The sequence below is a fragment of the Bombus pyrosoma genome, linkage group LG13, assembly GCF_014825855.1.
Source record: "Bombus pyrosoma isolate SC7728 linkage group LG13, ASM1482585v1, whole genome shotgun sequence".
NCBI lineage: Eukaryota > Metazoa > Arthropoda > Insecta > Hymenoptera > Apidae > Bombus > Bombus pyrosoma.
In genome coordinates, this window is record NC_057782.1 from 8,654,634 (window position 1) to 8,675,056 (window position 20,423).

Here is a 20,423-nt window from a genome sequence, read left to right on the forward strand (position 1 = left end):
GCGATTGGGTTTTAGAAATACTTCATAATGTTTGAAATAATTGTTTTAAAATCTTATTACAAAACAAATAGAAAAAGATCGTGGTTGTCAACGATTTAATGTATTACGCAGCTATATGATGATTCTCCCAGGAATCGTTCGATGCATTTTTCTGATATAAAATACGATCGGCTATAAGATAATCCCTCCCGAAATAAAATTCCATCATCGTCGGATAGAGTTTATATCCAACGCTGGAAGAACATTTAAATATTGAATATTCCTTATCAACTTGTGTATTTGTGCAATTTAGATAAACTTACAAATGATCCGGCATCGGTAAATCATTCTCCCCTCTACGAACCGAGTCTAATATTTCATCGTGTTGCTGCTTCAGTTCTTCCCAATTGACATCGCGTCCTTGATTGCATATGTGGGATCGTATCTTGCAAAACAATGGCTCTCTGTCGTATAGATGCTTGAAACTTTCTCTCTCTAATCTCTTCATGGTACCTTCTACTCTCACCTACAAACGCAATCGTATCACTCATTATAAATAATCTGCAAATATTTATGTAAATTCTCAGTTCTACGAAGGTAATTAAAAAAATGGAATCTGCGCAAAGATTTCTTTCAATGTTAAGCATATTTTGGGAAAGTATTCCAAATTTAAGTTAAATATTCTAAAAAGTTGCGTTTTCCCGTAAATGCATAAAAATCCGCAATCTAAATATAAAACGCACGATAGATGCATACGAATATAAACATCGCAATAAATATAAAAAAGACGTTATCTTTGTATTCTATGCGTAAACACATTTCCCGATTTCTTCCGGAAATAATGCTGAACATGCGAAGATAATATCCTCCAGTAAACTATATGCTAGTACATGCTATGGAATAATTCCACGTGGCTCCTCTAATCATCCATTTTCACAAGGCGCATATCGTTCTTCCCGTCGTAGCGTGCATATATAATCATATGATAGTAAAAAGGAACGATGATTATAATGCTTTAATTAAAATGAAAAGTACGACGAAAGGGAGACGACGACAGTCGATTTTTGCTCACTTGTTTCATGATTTTTTGCCGCTGTTCGTTTACATGATACCAAAGGAAACACATGGCAGCATACGGAACATTGTCCTGAAACGATAAAATTCAATCAATGGTGAGAAAAAAATTGCTACACCTTTGATGCGATATGATCGATGCAAAACTGTAAAATTTTCGTGCAGACTTACTATATTGTCGACTTTCTTGCTGCGACTGTCCGTTACAATTACGAAACCATCGTCATCGAATTCTCGCAGAACGATGTTCCTCGCAGACACCTTACAATCTCTAAAATAAAGACGTTTCATTGAAGATTTTGTGCGACGTGTTTGATAAAAATATTTTAAAATTTCGGTAGCACTATATCGAGATATAGCTATCGCGACTATACTGATACAATTTGGAAAAAGGAATGATCAAGGAATGATCGAAATAGTCAATACTAACTTCGAAACTGTAGACAAACAGCAAATGTCCACCAGCGTTGCATTGTGTCTGCATGCCTCATCGCGCCAAATCCTGAACAACTCAACCGGGTGATCGACCACCTCCTCGATTTTTGCCACGTCCGAAAGATTCGATTCCTTAGCAAACAACGATTCTCGCAAAGGACTCAATTATGATAAAACATCGACCACTTGAATCAACGACTCAACGGTTCACTCGTTTTTCAAACTTAAAATATAAATAGAATGATTTACATTTTATCTGCAATTTGACAGTAGTACTACAATGTGATGTTGAATATCGCGATAGAAAAGTACTGATAATCGGCACAGTTAATTTGTCACGTGTGCTATCATTGCCCCAAAGATATTGTTTCAGTATATGTTAGACTGGTAACTCGTTTGAAATACGACACTTTCTAAAACCTTAGGGAGAGAATGCCTCTGTAGGTTATGTAAGGTTATTCACAGTCAGAAGCAAATGCGCTGGAAAAACCGTTTTGTTAACAATTGCGATATCCTTACCATATTTCTAATGCCACCGAGCCGGTTAATTCCAATCTGTCTACACGCTGTTGCGCGTCGTAACAACGTATTCACTGGCCCAATGTTTGCCATGCAACTGAGGAGCATTTATTCAGCAACTCTACTTAAAACCTCCCACTATCCCTACCTTGACTCTGCGCACAAGTTCCTTCGTAACACCACCGGAGATAGATATAGAAACCTTACATACCAAACATGCACATTCACCATCGACAATCTACGACAGATCTGAGCTTCAGGCAAACCGTCTTATATAATAATAACGATCAAAAACGTAATTAAACAGAAAAATGTACCTTCCGAGCACTGTGAACGCAAGTCTATCAGAGAAAAGAAATTTTTCGTGTTATTTGTTTTTCGACTACTTATACTTTACTGAAATAGTTTTCTTTACAACGCTGTAACACATATGTAGATATTTTACGAACAATGGATACAAAAACGAATCTTTGACGAAACTATACAATAGAGACGAGAAATGTATCCCACGATAATATGATACGTCCTAACGCGCTAATTTACAATACGTATTTTACAGTCTGTTAGATATGATAGGAAAATTTGATGAAATAATTCTACATCGCGTATGTATATTGTAATATCAATTTCAGTCCCAGTCAGTTCATATTAATTTGTTAAATACTATTATAAGAAATAATCTATTCTATCGTAGATTTTATCCAAGCGATATTCGAGGAGATTTTATCGTATAATCGTGGCCTTTCGACACCAGCTTTCGAGCAAGCTATTCGCCAACTTCCGACACCCGTTAGCGCCCATCTACGATCATCCGGCTGAAGACATAACATAGGACTGCCAGCGACCTCTTCTTCCTGTGTACAATAAAAAGTAATTAGATATTCCCGACTGTGTATGTACACCGAAAGATCACGTCATACGAGAAACAAAGGATAAACGAGTCTTTTGTATATGTGCTGTGGCTCACTTACGTTACAATCGTCAGTAGAATAGGCCGGTTCTGTGCAGACGCTATTCACGGACGCGATACTGATGTTTTCGCATTGTTCCATCGCGCTGTGCTTAAGCTGTACCCTTTGTAGTAAATCTCCTGATCAAAGAAGATGGTTTTTTTTAAGAAACAGGGAAACGTTAAACGCATACATTTTGATCTTTCTTTAATATCAAGCTTTCTCAATTTCTGATGTTAATTTACTAAGAAGCAAGCAGTGAAATAACGCGACGAGAGCACGGAAAACAGATGACAATTGTATCGTTAATTTCTTGATATCAATGTCAGTTTCAGTTCAATGTTATTTACAATTATCGACTATTAATGAATGATAAGGGAATTTATAATAAATCAGAAATTAAGAATAAGCCTTCTAAGAATACATAAACTTAAACACATAATACAATTTTGTAAGCAATCAAAAATATATCTAATATTATGACACTTTTGAAGCGTTAGTCTGGCGAATTCAATTTTACGCAAATGGAGCTTCAGCGCGTCTACTGGTTTCGTTATACAATGGTTATACAATAACGAACAGCTGCTTTTCATCATATCGAGACAATAAATTAGTACCACAACAAGGTATTTACATATTTATAAGGTAATATTATCTATATAACACTTTGAGCTAAAATCAAGAAGATCTTGTCAACGATATTGTGCAACCAATATCTCACTTTCACATCCCTCTAATTGTAAGGTCGACGCAACGAATGAGGTAAATAAGCGGCACGCATAATTACGCATTCTTACGTAAACCATCGAAGAAATAAATAACGCGACCTTGCTGCACCGAGGTACATTGTTCGATTGCAAGAATTCCGTGCATCACGCTAGCGATTACTCACGATTTCTGGCCCATCCGAGGGTGTTGCAATGAGTAGCATTCATTGGTGGATCCTGACTCGAAGGCAAACATACGGGTCTTACGAAATCCGAAAACATGGTGACAGGTCGATCGAGTTTCAATAGGACAGTCGTGCTCCCTTCTACCGGCGATTTAATCATACCCACGATTCTACGTTCTTGTTGCCACGGCGACGTGCTCGAGAGGCGCACAGTACCCATTCTTGCGGACCATTCTGCCTTTGGCTGACTGTAATTGAGTTATTATATAAGAAGAAATTGTTAACGGATTGCTATAGCAGAATTTTGGCTGTAATAATACCACGCGTTATTCGTATAATCAAATAACTCTGCTTTCGTACGAATATCCTGGGTGAACATATGAGAAAGAAGTACAATTTTCTAGATTCTAGTGTATCTTAATGTAACGCAGTTAAAAAGAAGGGCAGTCTATCCTGCTGTCAATGTAAGACCTTTTTATATAAGACGTACATCATATTTTTTAAACTATTTTATAAATCTTTATATCAAAGACGAATTTTGAATAAAACCGTAACTTGTTTCCCAGTCTTTCTCGCCAGAAATCATCCCTTGTATTTCCACTGAGCCATTGAAAACCAAATAGCCGACTATAATGTTCGAAATACTTCAACTTTTTAATGGAGTACGTAGGAATAGTGGAACGTACCCTTGAAAACAGGACGCCGTTGTAATCAACCAATTTTCCGCCACCAGCGTAGCATCGCATACGTGTACATCTTCCTTGAACAGAGCCACGTGCCAAGGCCAATCTCCTGGCTCGGCCATTTTATTAAGTCCCCGGCTACCACTCTTTGCGTGTAGAGATTGTACACCGCACTCTGAACGTAAGTTATATTTTATACATTAGCGTGAACTTGAGGAAAATAACAGCTCTTACAACGTACCCAATTCAGAGCATCGGACGTACATGACTTCCTTGCTCGGACAGGGCGCTCTAACAAACGTAATCTCTGTTGCCGACGGATCCTCCATATGTACGTATTGAACATCCTCTTCGTCGTCGATTCGAACTTCCACGGACTTTACCCCTCTGTGAAAAGTAAGAGGTTTCGATCAAATTAAATTAAATTTCTTAACACATTTCGCTCGATATCAGAAAAATGTCACTCACATCTCTCTGGTTCCAGCGTCTCAAATTACAACTCGCTCGTGTACATTGCAAAAGACAAAGCACGGGGTATTATACTCACGTATAAGTCAGTAAGCTGCACAGGGAGCTGGCGGCAGTTTGAAGAACGGTTTCCATTTCCGTTCCTGGCAGTGTCGCGTTCAGATTTGCGGTGCAAAGCTTTCCGATAGTACCCTTCTCGTTGAACACCACGTACCCCTCGCTGTTATACTTTGCGGCAAACGGTGTATCCGAAGGTTGTGATTTCACGGATCGAATACTTGGTGCTAGGGATACTGGAGAATATATGGTGTCAAGAACGAGTATGCGATGCATGACGCTGAACAATGTTATAGGTGGAAACGATATACATGGCGAGGTCGTAAAAAACGCGGCTGTCGTCAATGAGCGATAGTAAGATCTTTATCGAATTACAAATGTCGGAATTATCAACGAATCGCGGATATTTTATTATTTATTAAATTCTCGCCTTTCGGCTTTGAACGGCACACAGCTATCAGTCTTACGATCTTGTACATAATCTTTACACGATACATCTCCTGAACTATTTCTCTTTAACATTTATTTATTTCTCTAGTTCTTTTAACGAATCACACATAGAAAATAAGTATTTGTATATATGTGTGAGCGCGTGTGAAGTTAGCAGAAACTTGTATCTCAAAATTAAGATGTATTTAGCTATTGACGTGTTTAACTTTGTCATTTATTAGCATTTGAAGAGGACAAATTATAAAAATGTACCCTGTTAGCACTTTATTATCGATCGTTGTTAAACCGTGCACGCGAGTATTTGATTACGCGAATAGCATAAGAAATTCTTATGTTCTGCCAACGTTATCAACCAGTTGGGTCGGTTCTTGAAACACATAAACTTTAACTTCGGCCCGATTTTACGACCTCTCTACACCGCTTCCACTGACCATACATACGACAATCTTTTTCGTCGCTGCCGTTGGCGCAGTCCGCTTTTCCATCGCATCTCTTGCTACGTGGAATGCAAGTTCTACCTACACCGCAGTGCATATGACCGTCGCGACAATAAGCGCAATTTTTCTCGTCGGAAAGGTCAGGGCAATCGATCACGCCGTCGCAAATTCTCGGTGACAATGCTTTCGCTTGAAGCGCTTGCACGCATCCTACGATAACGATTATGCGGTAATTACAAAGGTCCGTGACACTTGATAATTTCCGCGTTGCTTGGCAAGCAAAAGGTTACGATCGTTCACCTGGCTTTGCTCTGCAACCACCTTGGTCCGCGTACTCCGGGAAATTCGAACAATCCAGTAGGCGTTTAATTCTGTCCGGAAGTCGGCTGCCGCATCCGCTCCAGAATTCTCTGCAGAAACTTCTACATGGCAGCTGTAGCAGGTCTTCCGGTTGGTTCGATACGCAGGCTGGTTGCAATACTTGGCACACAAAGTCGTACGCTAATCGGTAACATTCCGCATCCACTAGCTCCCTGTGACAGAAAATTTGTATTAACAACGATCGAGTAAAGTGATTGTTGCACACTGGATCACCAGAATTTCTTGACTACTTCGACTTTCTTTTGCTTTTTCGAATTCTAAAATATCATTTTCCATTTTACGTATTAATGACATCATTTCAGACAATTTAACTTAACTAAGTCTATGTAAAAGCAAGAGAACTATCATCCTCTTGTCTTTAAGAGATCAACAATGCGTCACCTCTGTCATATTTGCTCTATTTGGGAAATTTTACTCGGAGATGACGGCTTGATATTCACCTGAAAGCGATCACGTCCTCCTCCACGTCAGCCAATGAACGGTGCCCCAATATATTCGGATACGAAGTAACGTTGTATGGGAGATGTTTGCAGTAAGATAAATCCAAACTGGTGCATCTTCGAGGAGGCGGTGGCGTAGTGGTTGGTGGCGGTGTCGAAACTGTCGTTTGTTGAGCGACTTGAGCGTTTAGAGCTGTCAAGCTCTCTTGAACTTCGAGGCTCTGCGAGTCGATCGTTAGATTCGTTAAATATTTCGAGGTTGTCGGATCGATCTCCCGCGTAAGAATTTCCACGACATCGGCAGTGCTGATTGTCTGGTATCGTGGATCGAATCGAATCTCGAAATGTACCGCCAAATTCTCACCTTCGGATCTGTACAGTTTATTTGCGACAAATGGTTGCCGGTTAGAAAAATATGGATAGTGTGAAGTCACGAGAAAGTCTGCACATAGCTGGGTTTCTCTTGCTCGTGAGATCGGTAAAATTTCATGGAAGATAACTCGGCTTTCGATGTTTCAATATGAAAATAACGAATCAGCGGCTTTCTTCGAATTACAATTTCGTTTTCGAATGAAATATATCAATTTTAATGGATCTATGACATCATTCGAAAAGTGAATTTCTCTTCGTAATTGCTCTTTCGAGTACTCGACCACGCACTTGTTTTAAAGATATCATGTCTAAACTAATAAACTGGCGTATAAACGATAAAGACTAATCTTCCTTAATCATCGCAAACCGATAAATTTGTGTTCTTGTTCGTAGGCAGAGAAACTTTTTAAATTAAACCTTCCTTCATGAGTTCAGTTTTTAATAGTAATTTTAATAGAAGGTTGAATTACCGCTTCGGTGTTTGAAACATGTAAACCTACGATCGTGCTATTTTGCTTCCGCAAGTATACTTTACTTACCCATCGAGCGCCAATATCTCCACAGCGAGGAAAGAGATTCTCAGCCAGCTGCGGCGAAAGATAAGATTAAGTCGATCGCGATACTCTCGTGCTCGTATTCGAAAGGCTTCGGTAGAGGGATCTGCCAATTCCGAAACGAAGGAATCACCTTCGATCACTCGGAATGTCGCCAAGAAAATCTGATCACCCGGGGGATCCGATGTTAGGAACGTGTCTGAAAGCACACAGGCATAAACGCTACCGAATGATACCGCAAACTCAAACAATTACTTCAACTTGTCAAGGGCCAAGAGTTAACGCAACATTGTATTTACAAATATTCAGACTTTGGACTATCGAGTTTCCAAATTTTCGAATTTAAACGATGATGGTAATTTTATAATTGAAATACATCTTATTAAAAATAATAAGATACCCTTAAACGATACAGTATAATTATATTATGTGTAACTTTACACGTGAAACCTTGCAGTTTCCCATAAATATCTGTAATTCACATTGTGACGTACAGGGTAGCGATTAATCGATGTCACGGCGTTGTCCTTAAGAATGAAACGAAAGCCGGCTGTTATCTACAATGTCGATAATTATCGATCGATTCCATTTACCGTAATTACCTGAGGGCGCGGGAAAAGGGAAATAAACAGATTTCACTTCGGGATAATCGTCCGATTTCCATCTTGCGACCATCAGATTGCTAAATGATACTTTCTAATACTCCATCTTGAAACAACACGTTCTCTCGAACGTGATAGTAATGAGACGCGTCTGTATAAACGCGGCGCCAACCGTTCTTTTATATTAAAAACCGCTATCAATTTTTCCTAGTTAATATTCGACCGATACCGTAAACATAAACTAAAGTATCGAGGGCAATCGGGCACCAACAGCAATACGGCTGGAGGCTCACCTTTCACCGTGCCTTTGGTCGATTATTTTTACTCCACAGAGATTATTTTTTCGCTCCGCGATACAATTTCTTGCGGCAAGCGAGCGATCTTCTGCGGCTTCTGTGGCTCTATCGCGCAAGCAACGTCAACAGCAATAACATCGTTTTCATTATACTCAGAAGCAGATTTCCAGTATAATACAATGACGTACGAGATCTTAACGAACGTATCTTAACGCTTGGACGATTTTTACGCGCGTATTATGTTGTACGACATTTTTTGAAATTTCGTCGATACTACAACGACACACGACTATCAGGATCGAATTGATCAATTTTGCAACCAATCTGGAACTGTATATAGGAGCTATAAGATATTTATAACGCATATGTACGATAAAAGTTTGCTACGGTAAATAAGTGTTCGAATAGTTTCGTGAATCACTGGATGAGTTTGACAGTCTGTACCACGTTGTTTCGCGATTCCTTGAACGCGAAATACTTTCGAAAGGAGAATTCGGTTAGTATGATGAAGCATCGAAATGATTCAAGGACACGGATCCCCCCTTTGAGGTCGAATGTTGGAGGGGTGACAGGCAGGACGGCTCTACAACTCGGTCAGACCGTTAGCTTCGCTACTTTCAAGGCCTCTTTGCTGGACCTCCACACGATCGTGCATCTTCTTCGACCTTTGCCTCTCTTTACCTATATACTACAAGAATTATAGAGCGCAGGCTTTATGCTTCGTCACGACTGTATTCGCTTTCCTTTCTCGTAAATCGGTTCCCGTCCGAGAATTCTAGTAACTTCATCGAAGGATACGTAGATCGTTCGCGAATAAAAGATCCCAACTGTGTACGTAAACGTATTTTCTCGGTAACTCGGTCGGACCGTTATGTTTGCACGCTGAAAGACCTCAATGGGCTCTGGCCGCATCATCCTCTTCCTCTTTTTGTTCGGTTTTCTTCGGTTACCAAAGGATACGCACGTCCAGATCGCAGCAACGATTCCTCAACAAGATACAGCAAGGTACACCTGCTCATAGGCATTAGAACACCTGCTGGGTTCGTACGAAACACGATAGGCACAGTCAGATTATCAGGGAAGCGTAGCAGATCGATCGAAATTTTGGATTTATACCAGATAATGGTAAAATTAACGATTGAAAGTAAAAGCAAAATATAAGTTGGGCAAACATTACAAGAGTTGTAAAAAAAGAAAAAAAGGTAATAAATTGGTATTTGCACGATTATTCGTGCTGTATACTAACTCTTTACTAAATACATATATGTTGTAATGAATATTATATAATTTCTATATACATTTCCAGACAGTCGTGTCGCGTTACAATGCTAACAAAATTTGAAAACCTTTCACATAACACGTACGATGCGAACGTAAAAGTTTTCCATTATAAGTATTCGCACGCAGTTCCCACTAAGCCAATGTCTATTATTTCTCTGTACCAAGGCAGCTGTTCAAACGCTTAAACATTCTAGAAATTTCACCACTTTAGAGACCATCTGTCGCGTAAAATACTATAACTCGAATCTTTAAATCCACCTGTTCTACCGACAAACCTTCCCTTCATCAGGATTCACCGTTAGCTACGTACGAATATTAACAACGAATGTGCATCAATTAGACGAAGACTCTTCTCTGACGCATGCTACGCTTCGTTTGCTTCTTCATCGTACGATCGAAAGCAATTTCAAGGTGAAGTACACGTATCCGTAAAGCGGAACGTACGCAAGTTCTTGCAAACGAGGAGAGACGATCACACTTTACGCTTGACAAAATGTTCGTACAGCGTGAAGAGTTCGTCCGTCTTGCGAAACAAGCGTCATGCATTTCGAAGTAGTTTCACGTCCACCAGAGCGTCGGTTAACCGTGCAGTAATTTTATTTACGGCATCGGTCGTATCGCGTATAAGTCCGCGGAGAAAGCGTACGAACGAAACCTTCCGCGCACTTCGAATTCCTTGGCTGAGCGATCTTCGTACTCGCTCGTGCTGCACCTTCTGTGCTTGACAAACAACAACTAGGAATTATTAAGCCTCTAGGCCGGCATATTTACGAAACACGGCATAAATTAGCAGAAGAAACGACATAATCTTGAAAAGCATCAATAATCACAACGACAGTCAACAAGATTTGTTACACGTCGCATATATTTTAATCGAAGATATAATATAAGAGATAGACGAAAAATTATTTTTCGGCGGAGAATTATTATACATATTATATATTTAATTTTCTTCTTCGGTCTGATTCATAATTAACGACAGAACAAGATTTCATGCGTATTGGATGAGCAAATTTCAATTTAGGCAAACACACCATTTCCAGCAACTTGATACGGACTTCCTCTTTTACGCGAATAGTCCGAAACTTGAGTGTTATACTTACAGCCAAGATATATGGAGACTCCAGAGAAGAGGAGGAAAAGCAAGAATGCGGCTAACACGCAGCATCCGCAACGATACTGTCCACCGAGCTTCCTCGTAAATCGAATGTCACTGTCCGACGACAGGATCGAACTCGGGGTTCCTGCACGGCTGAATCTTCTCGTGCTTACCGTGCTTACCGATATCTGAAAAAGAAAGGTCGATTGAAGGCGTGAAAAAAGATGAAGAAGGTTACAAGAGAAAGCTCGATTGACCCTGTGTACTCGGGGAATTTTTAACATTCATTTTCGTCGATTAAGAAAGAAGAGGGAATTTTAGATTTTAAGCTTCCACGAAGACTGTCGAACGACATATTTATAGTTCCTCCCGTCTAACAATCGTCGTAGCTACTTGTGACGAGTATCTACTTGATTTCCAAGAACCAACATACAACTGACGTCTATAACTGCCAAACCTTGCAAAATTATTTTATTACTTGACAAGCATAATTTCGGATGTATAATAACTTTATAAATTAGATATGCAAGGTGTACCATGATATGATAAGATACGAGACCCACTTCGAGAGTAGACAGATTAAATAAAAAGATCGCGGAATTCTTTCATACGACGGCTGCAAATTTGCATGGAGACCGAGGATATCTCGAGCACTTTCTACGAAAGCGAGCAATTGCGGATCATTGAAATACAAAAATGGCTATAAATTTGAAACAAGATCATACGGGACACGCGTGCATATGAATCTTTTTCATTGCTTTTCCTGCATCCTGTCCACGCCAGAAGTGTCTTCCATCATCTTATAATACATCCTGTATTTACGCCTCAAAAAATTTCTACCAAAATAAATTGCATTCCGAATGCAAAGAGTTAAAATTTTAAGATGTATATCGCTGGTACTGATTTTCTCGCTTAGAGAAACGTTGGGAATTCATCGTACCCCTCCTTTCTTCTCTCGCTAGATTGGATTAGACACGACAGAGCAGGGATTACTAAGATTTCTCGGCGAGACACGATTCGCATTAACAATTCTCCTACTTCCGCTTGCGGGCTACGCGAGAGAATTCCTACCGATGCGATTTTTATCGCGTTAATTAGAGATAATGAACGTCGCTTAACCTGCCAGTTGGGACAATCTTCATCTAGATATTTCTACAATTATGAAATTAAAACATAACAACTTAATTTCAAGTTGATCGATTTTAATTCTTCCAGATACGATGTAATTAGAGCGAGGATGTGTACGAAGGATCGTGTCTCTATGAATATGATCAAAGAAATACTTATATGTAGAATCCGAGCAGAAATTCGTTTATCTACTAATGCATCGGACTAATTTTTACACCTAGTAATTTAAGACGCTAGTAAGCATGTCACGGTGGAAATGGCAGGGTAATCAGCGTGCTAATTATCGAAATATTATTAAACGTTATGTAACCGCGTTTCATGCGCTCGGTCAGATCCCAGTTGCGTGCGATTTTGCGCGTGCATTCAACTATTGTACAAGTACACGATACACGATATAGTCTTTACACGCTACAGAGTCAGTCACGAAAGTCTACGTATACCTATCGGACCTTGTATCTGTCTTATTAAAGAAATGAAAAACTCGCATCCGCAAAATTATTTATACTTTCGTAGCAACAGGATTATTAATACATTTCTAAAAGCGATGAAACGAATTAAAACGTTTAACTGTAAGATTTAAGAATCTTTGGATAAAATTACGCTACAAGTTACAAAATCTCTGGTTTGTTCAACGTCATTGACATAGCAGGACATTATCGCCGCTTATGTAGGCTACCTAGGCGATATTAATAACTATCTTAATTATCGTAATTAACGTTAAGCCTACTACTTTTACGAATATAATTTTTGTAACGCATTACATTTCATATCAAAGATATTTTACGTATTACTCTTTAACAATATGTGTCTCGATGTACCCACAGAATTCATAGAGCTAACGCTTTTACTATAATATCTTACATTTAAGGGATATATTATATTCCATATTTATTAGCATTTATTTATTATTTATAGTAAAAGCGTAGGCTTTCGTGACTGACGTGTATTGTGCAGAGTACGATCATCGGTCGAACAATCCACATTCAACGTCGGGAGCAATGAGCTTATCTTCTGTGACGTGCGCGCTAACTGTGTAAGCGGCCGTGTAATCGTCCCGCCACCGATGCGCGTGCACATTCGTCACCAACACAAGCGCGGTTCGCGTGCACTCGCGCGAATGCTCGGCGCGCCACAAACGGGCCTACGCCCTCGTTCAAATGTTACGCTTGGCACACGCTCCGTACCAAAGAACCGGCGAATCGTACCTTTTCTGCCGATGCCAAGTTTCGATGCTCCTTTCGACGCGCTCCGACCATCGCACAAATACTAAACTGCTCTCCTTGCAATGTCTTACTTGATCATTTTGAAACGGAGCGAAACTAAAGTTTCATCGCGCGTGACGCGCTTGTCTTTTTCTCATTCAATTGAAAAAAAATCTAATTATCATTCTGTAACAGCCTGTACGACGCGTATAAATGTTCGAGTACTCGTACAGTTCCATAAACCGTGCCCCCAAACGTAGAAAAATGACAAGACTAATGCAGTTATCAATAAACGACGTCGCCCATTCGCGGTAACCGTGTTTCGCGATTGACAACCGTTTCTAAAGGATTGAGAAGTAAAGAACGTATCTGGAAACACGAAAAAATGCTACATAGAACATTTTAACCGAGCACAGTGGAACTCCGTTTATTGAAAGGAAACTTTAGTCTACAGGTGTTAACAACACTCGTGCACTTCTGTTCCAAATCGACTAAGGCATTTTGACGCTTACAGCGTTAGTTCCACTCACACTCCAACGTAGTGTGAACGAATTCCACTGTAGTGTGAAAGCCAAACGTGTTCCCTTCCCTTGCAAATCGAATACCAAACTTTTGAGTTTTCCTTCTCTTTGGTCGCGCCTACGTCCGATTGCGCAAAAGCCATCCTCTCGTCCCGATTATTTCTAAGGAAACTGCGACTCACAGGTTGGAACGATCGGCAGAAGCGAGTAAGTATATCTGGCGGTGTTCGAAGCAAACGGGGATTTTGTTCGCGTGTTACGTAAGGAACAGCGATCGGGGGGTGTATTTGGCGAACAATGGCGCGCAGAGATATTACGAAAGTCGAATGAAAGTTTGAGCACGGAACCTTTGTATTCTTCGAACCTAATTCGATAATAGCCTTCGATCGGGGTTTTCGTAGGAAATGCTCATTTAATAAAGCAACGTTTCGCAATAAGGCTTGTACCTTTTGTGCTAATCGAGCGCGATCAATCATGGAAGATACGTAGCTGTAAAATTATACCGTGGCAAACGAAAATTCTCTAGCGGACGCGTTCACTGTTGGTTGGTAAAAGTAATTCTTTCCTTGGCGATGCAATACAGCGAAAAGGTCAAGAGACTCGATCTTTTCTCGCTAAAGGAACGCCAACTTCTGACGAAAGGCAACCTATGATCCGCGACGAAACAACGAGAAAGATTAAAAGAAAGATAAGTGGCATAAACACATTGGAAGTTCGACATAATTAGAGTATTGGAACAGACACCGTATCGATATCAATTTACGAATTTTAATTCTATATCGCATTGTGCCGAAGACGTGTACTATCGTCTACGAGTATGCGAATATTTGCTCGTTTCTGATATTTCACATTACAAAATTACGTATAAATGTTCATCGATAAATCATCATCATAATTGGAGAATTTGTTACGCGAGGTAACGAGTTACAGATCCAAAACGATCTAAAGAGTATCGTTTTATACGAATTTCCCACACTTAGGTATCAAATTGTTCGAGTGTCTTCGACATGTATCGCTGTGGATGATTTCGCCATCCGGTTAATCGAATGCTTAGCGGCGAGAATGATCAATTGAAATTTGAGCGCATCAGGTGTGGAAAGTAGAATTCAGTGTCGGTAAACGACGAGGCCCAGAGAGATCGGTCGAAGAGATTAAAATGCGCTCGGACTAGTTGAGAAGGCTTCCGTTAATGGACACGGTCGATGACTTTAAGACCGAGAAAAATCAAGAGCTGACGGTGCACGTTAGAAAAGCGCTTTCCATTGGCGATGTTTTCGTGAAAGTCAGTTCGATCATTCTTGTTCCGCTAGGATAGAGTCGAACGATAATCGCCCAACCGTAAGAATAGATCGTCAGATCGGTTTTTCTTTGTCGATTTTCGCCGTTGGCGTCAGCTTTCAAATTATTGCAAAATCAAAGATAAGCGTGAAACCCGAACGATGCGTATATATCTCTCGTTTCAGTCTTTTAGCTCGGACATGCAAAAAGGTAGAGAATTCGCAGTAGAGTTTTTCTATTAAAACGTTGAAAATGCAATAAAAATATGAACAATACACGACAACAAACTATGGACGATACTACGTACTCTTCTACCACTTTCTTACGATTGACGCGTAGTCGTAGTACGAATTCCTCTAAATTCGAGATAAAGGTGGACGTCAATCGAACGACTGTCTGTCGCAGAAAGAAAGAAACGGTGTCATCGACCCACGGAAAGAATCTACCAAGTTTCATTGGCTCGCCCGGTTCCTCGTGACTTTCTTGACCGTTATTACCGTTATTCCAAACGTCGGACTACCTTTCCAAAAGAGCAAGAATCTAGGAACGAGTTCTGCTTGCTTGAAATTACAATCGGTTAGCGGTGTGCCGGTACACGGAGCACGTGCGTGCACCTAACCATAACAGACCAATAGTTAAATGCAGAGCAATCGTTATCGCCTTAAAGCGACTCTTATCTACTAACGACAATCGTTTTCTCTCGTTTTCTCCGAGCGGGGAGGAAGGTCTGGCGCCTTTCGTAACCTCCGCCTTCTTCCACTTTACGATATCGATAGAGTCTATTGGATATTGACCCGCCAAGTCCTATTAACCCTTCTATATTAATCACTTTCATCGGGAGTTTCGAATGCCTATTTTATAGCAATGAACCAAGAACAATACGAAGAGACCTGTACGTGATGATAAAACTCGCTTCAAAAATAAATTTGTCTAAACATATCGTTCAAAGGGGAAAGAAAACATGGTAAGTTTACCTTTTGTCTGTTATAGAAAAGCAACTTAAACTAGGGAAACAAGCAACGACATTAATATAATGGTAATATAGACACCTGCGGTTCAGCCAAATTTTGAAAAAATTATGCACTCAGCATAATTTCTCCATTTGTCAGGGAATCGAGTGTCTTAAAATAGGTCTCAGAGATGTCAGGAAAGTTTTAAAAATGAATCCAGCATTTTGTTTAGAGGTCACTACAGTTACTACGGGACGTATCGTGCCATTAGTCTGGAAAGGGTCAAGTAACGAAAAGTGAGCGTTAAGCGTGTAGGTTTTAATGGGGAATTCTCTGAAAACCATCACGCAGCACGTGACAAATGTCATTCGTACAACTCGAGCGGAATACCAATCGACAGATTGGATGCTACTAGCGAAGTAACGGTATATCGAGAAGAGAGGAGATGTCGGCTTAACCCAAGGCAACCAAACCCAGCTAACACATCGTTCTTTGTTTCAGTCAACCTAGTTCTCCATCGAGTGCGTAGGTATTCGGCATCATACGCCGCATCATTCGGGGTCAATGGAGAACAAGGTCGATGAGTCTGCGGAGAAACGACGCATTGCAGGACGCTTCTCCGATATTAACACGAAAATTACCCAGCCGATCAAACCATCGTTTTTTACATTGTCGACTTTTATGCATTTATACGAAATTTAAAAAATTGCAAATTTACGCGAAATACACGTAATACGAAAAATACCCAAAGTATAACGTTTCCAATAATATTCGCTGGGTAAAACAATTTTCGATTAAAGTTCTACTTTCTCCTTTTTAACTGTATTCACAAAAATATGAAGATATATAAAAATCCAGTCTAATGATGATAATCATACCATGTCACACGTCTTATAAAATCTTTTGCGTAATAGTATACCCGGAAAAGATTTCTATAAACGTTAAGAGTTAGTTCTAAGTAAGTATGTATATCGTATCTACGATCAAATATTAAATATCAAATATTAGTATTAAAATATTGCCACGTATTAAAGATCGATGGTTCTGGTGTTAACAACGCGGTCTTCCCGATAGAAGAACAACAGCGATAAAAGTTCTTTTCGCTCCTTTTTGCACCTCGCCGTTCCGCCTCAAGGGTGATTCGGCCGTTTGCGCAAGTTATCAGTTTGCCGCAGCGTGCGCAAGTAATTCAGTTAATGAGCACGTGCAACGTAACCGCAAAAATAATTCACGTAGCTTTGGCTTACGATTTCTTCGCGGATCGCGTTTGCAGTCTCCTATTTTAAAGCGTGTTAATGCCATTCCGAAAGTTTCTACCAGGGAGGAAACATCGTTCCGCGTTACACTTTCGTTCGAAACAATGGACATTTTTGTCGACCGTTCATCGTTTCTCATCGATTTTACGTTTTCTTTTCACGTACGATTTCACACGGGGACCAGCTAGTTAATTAACCGCGAGACTCGAGTAAGATGGTAACGAGGAAAGCGCGTACAGGGGGAAAGTGCGCCACATTCGTCTCACCTTCGAATCCCACGAGCTCTTACGCTTGTGCTCCATCGCGACGGTCATCTTTCAGCCGTAGAAACGATTCCTTTCAGCTTCATCAACGTTTCTTCGGTATATTTGCCGCGTGAAGGCGCGCCAACGTCATCGTAAAACTGAATTTCGTTTCGTTTCGTTAGCCTTTGCCGACTATCCCCCGAATATCGATTTACGCTTTTAGTTTCTATGCACTGTACCAAATACCTCCGATAATCGTCCGTTCTTTGCGAGGCAACAACCTTTATCCGACGAGATTAGTTCCATGTACTTGCGCTTCCACACTTTGTCCTCTTCCCCTTCCGGTTCAATATCGTTCGCTTCTTGATACCTGTGCAAAAAAAGTCAGCAATTACAATAGGACGAAACACGCGCGCGTACAAACACAAACATACGCGTGCACGTATACACAGACACGAGTATTTAAAACGCGCCGCTGACTGCTATTGCGAATACCACGAGCGAAGAAATCAGTGCACTTGACGCAAAATTGCGCGATATCCGAAAATCTTATCCGAAAGAATGCACTTGACACTTGTATTAGTTTCTTTAATTTTTACCACGTATAGTCGGTCTACACAGATTCCAGATAATTCACTTTCTTCTATCAATTTTTTAATTGTTATTCTCTTCCATAACGTGCCTGTTAATAACGCGATGCAAAATATCGGCCAGCGCTGTCTAGCACAGGTGCGCGGGAATAATCATAGACAGCTGTGTCACGAGAAATTCAGACTCGATTTCCCGGACGAATAAAGTCGAAAATTAGCGAGGAATTTTTTATTTTTTCTTTTACGTTCGATTGCATAAACGGATCGATAGCCGAGACTGGCGAGGAACAATTTCTTCGATCGAGTCGGAGCCGACTACGAGCCAAGGAGACTGTGTCGAACGAAACCAGACTGCCAGGGGAACGGAGACCCGCTGGTTAGATCGCTCCTTCGCTCCTGGATGCACTTTCACGTCATTACCGGTTCTCCACGACACGATACGACACGACACGACGCAACGCGACGCGACGTTTTTCGAAGCTTCGCTAGAAAACCGAATAATCGAATTGTCCATAGATCGTAGCCCATAGATCGCCAATTTTTATCCATTTATGGGAGATTCAAAGATTCAGAAATGCATAGGAACACGTGTAGGAAACTATGTGCGAAGGCCACGAGTGGGAAATATGACAAATCATATTTCTCATCTTTTATAGAATTTTTCGAAAAACACGATTACGCGTCGAAACGTTTCAAAGAACGCAACAGACAGGGTTGACTAACGTTAGTCCGCGTGATTTGCGTTAAAAAATGTCTTAAATTTCATGCTACATGTTAACTATAAACGCTAGAATAATTAATAAGCGAAGCTTTGGTGGCATTGATAAGAATATAAATTTGCATAAATATCCGCAGTCGAGTTGTATATCAGATAGTCCAGACGTAGGTTCATTTTGATAAATAAGACGCGGAATATCCGTAAGAGTCCAGCGAAACGGTGGTCCATGTTAAATTCCACGCCACGTTCGAATGTGAAAGGTTGTAAAAAAAAAAAAAAAAGAAAAGAAATCTAACGAATATTTTTAGCTTTAACCTGTTCCCAAGGAATTTGGCTACGCTCGAAACTGCTCGTTCGGATTAACTTTTCAAGGGTAACTACTCAAATCCTGAATTCCGTGGAACAACATTGGCTACTATCTTTCTTATCCTCGAGACGGCAGATTGTCAATGAACTTAATTCTACGTTATAGTGTATCGCATTCTTGACGTACGAGTGGACTATCGAATTTCAAGGGTAGATCGCGGATGGAAATTAATGCTGTCTTTAAACAGTATCGATTTCGATTACGACTAAGACCGTACCACCTGCGTTACACGATTAGGATTAATATGAAAGATATGTAAACACGTAAGAAATATATTTCGTAGTTCGAAAAAATCGTTTGAGAAACGTTCCGAGAACAGGAAGAAAATAAACATTGTAAAAGAATTATTAAATACAAAACGTATTAAAGAGGGCTGAAAATAAACATAAAAAGATACAAAATAAATCACTGGCACAGTAATAATACAAAAAGGTAAAAGATACCAAAGGAACACACAAGTAACGTGATTTTTATGGAAATTATTACAATGTACAGAGTGTACCGAAAGGAACTAGAAATAAACGTACGAAAAGATAAAACATAACATTACAAACAAAAATATATATACACAGGGAAGAAAAATAAGAAGATATAAAGATACATGTATTGTTAAACGTACCTTCCTTTTTGTAAATCCTCGTGTGCGTAAATCTTTCGCTGGTTGATCGTTCAATTTGTATCACTGTTACGAACCATTCTTTTTATTCGTTTCTTTTCTCACAAACCGATTTTATTTATTCACGAAAATGATCGTACGCGCGAGATATACACCAAGATTCATACAGCATCACCGTTTCGTTTCACTGGAAAAAGGTTGGCTGTTATTCGATGACAGCTGTGTCGGTCGTACCGGAAACATTTCCCTCTTCGACTGCCGGGAACGTTAAGTTGGCCTTTCACACTCTACGAAGCAATCCTCTTTCTTCGTATCACAGAAAGAAATAACCGTTAACGCGACAGCCGAACCTTCGGGGAGCGTGGTATACACACGAATGTGCACTCGACAGACTACTGCCACGATTAATGACCCCGAGAAACGTACACGCGCCCTTCTCCTTCGCATGAAATGCCTCAAGTATATACACATACCGTTTACCTGTTGCCCGACTAATTGTTTACAATTAGGTCTATTCTTATAATCTAAACGTATTTAAGTTAGGTAATGTGAAATAACGTATAATATAATTATGTATTATGTA

General features: G+C 40.0%; 2 protein-coding genes across 5 annotated transcripts; both read right to left on the minus strand.

The window, feature by feature from the left end:
- Positions 1-25: 25 nt before the first annotated feature.
- On the minus strand, positions 26-2,292 carry LOC122574076 (pyridoxine/pyridoxamine 5'-phosphate oxidase). Its single transcript, XM_043741190.1, has 6 exons — positions 2,008-2,292; positions 1,484-1,620; positions 1,225-1,324; positions 1,052-1,126; positions 303-505; positions 26-233 (listed from the first exon to the last, which is right to left on the minus strand). Exons 1-6 carry the CDS (start codon positions 2,113-2,115, stop codon positions 104-106), a joined length of 753 nt encoding a protein of 250 aa, XP_043597125.1. The 5' UTR covers positions 2,116-2,292; the 3' UTR covers positions 26-103.
- Positions 2,293-2,381: 89 nt separating this feature from the next.
- Positions 2,382-20,128, minus strand: LOC122574075 (atrial natriuretic peptide-converting enzyme). Of its 4 annotated transcripts, none has more exons than XM_043741186.1 (13): positions 19,844-20,128; positions 17,796-17,919; positions 10,974-11,157; positions 7,677-7,890; positions 6,766-7,137; positions 6,245-6,477; positions 5,948-6,154; positions 5,080-5,293; positions 4,774-4,919; positions 4,536-4,707; positions 3,850-4,097; positions 2,979-3,097; positions 2,382-2,861 (listed from the first exon to the last, which is right to left on the minus strand). In XM_043741186.1, exons 2-13 carry the CDS (start codon positions 17,853-17,855, stop codon positions 2,688-2,690), a joined length of 2,343 nt encoding a protein of 780 aa, XP_043597121.1. In that variant the 5' UTR covers positions 17,856-17,919; positions 19,844-20,128; the 3' UTR covers positions 2,382-2,687. The 4 variants fall into 4 exon arrangements, with proteins under 4 accessions (XP_043597121.1, XP_043597123.1, XP_043597124.1 ...); XM_043741188.1 differs by lacking the exon at positions 19,844-20,128 and adding an exon at positions 17,571-17,707 and having other exon boundaries at positions 17,796-18,116; XM_043741189.1 differs by lacking the exon at positions 19,844-20,128 and adding an exon at positions 17,571-17,707 and having other exon boundaries at positions 17,789-18,116.
- Positions 20,129-20,423: the final 295 nt, after the last annotated feature.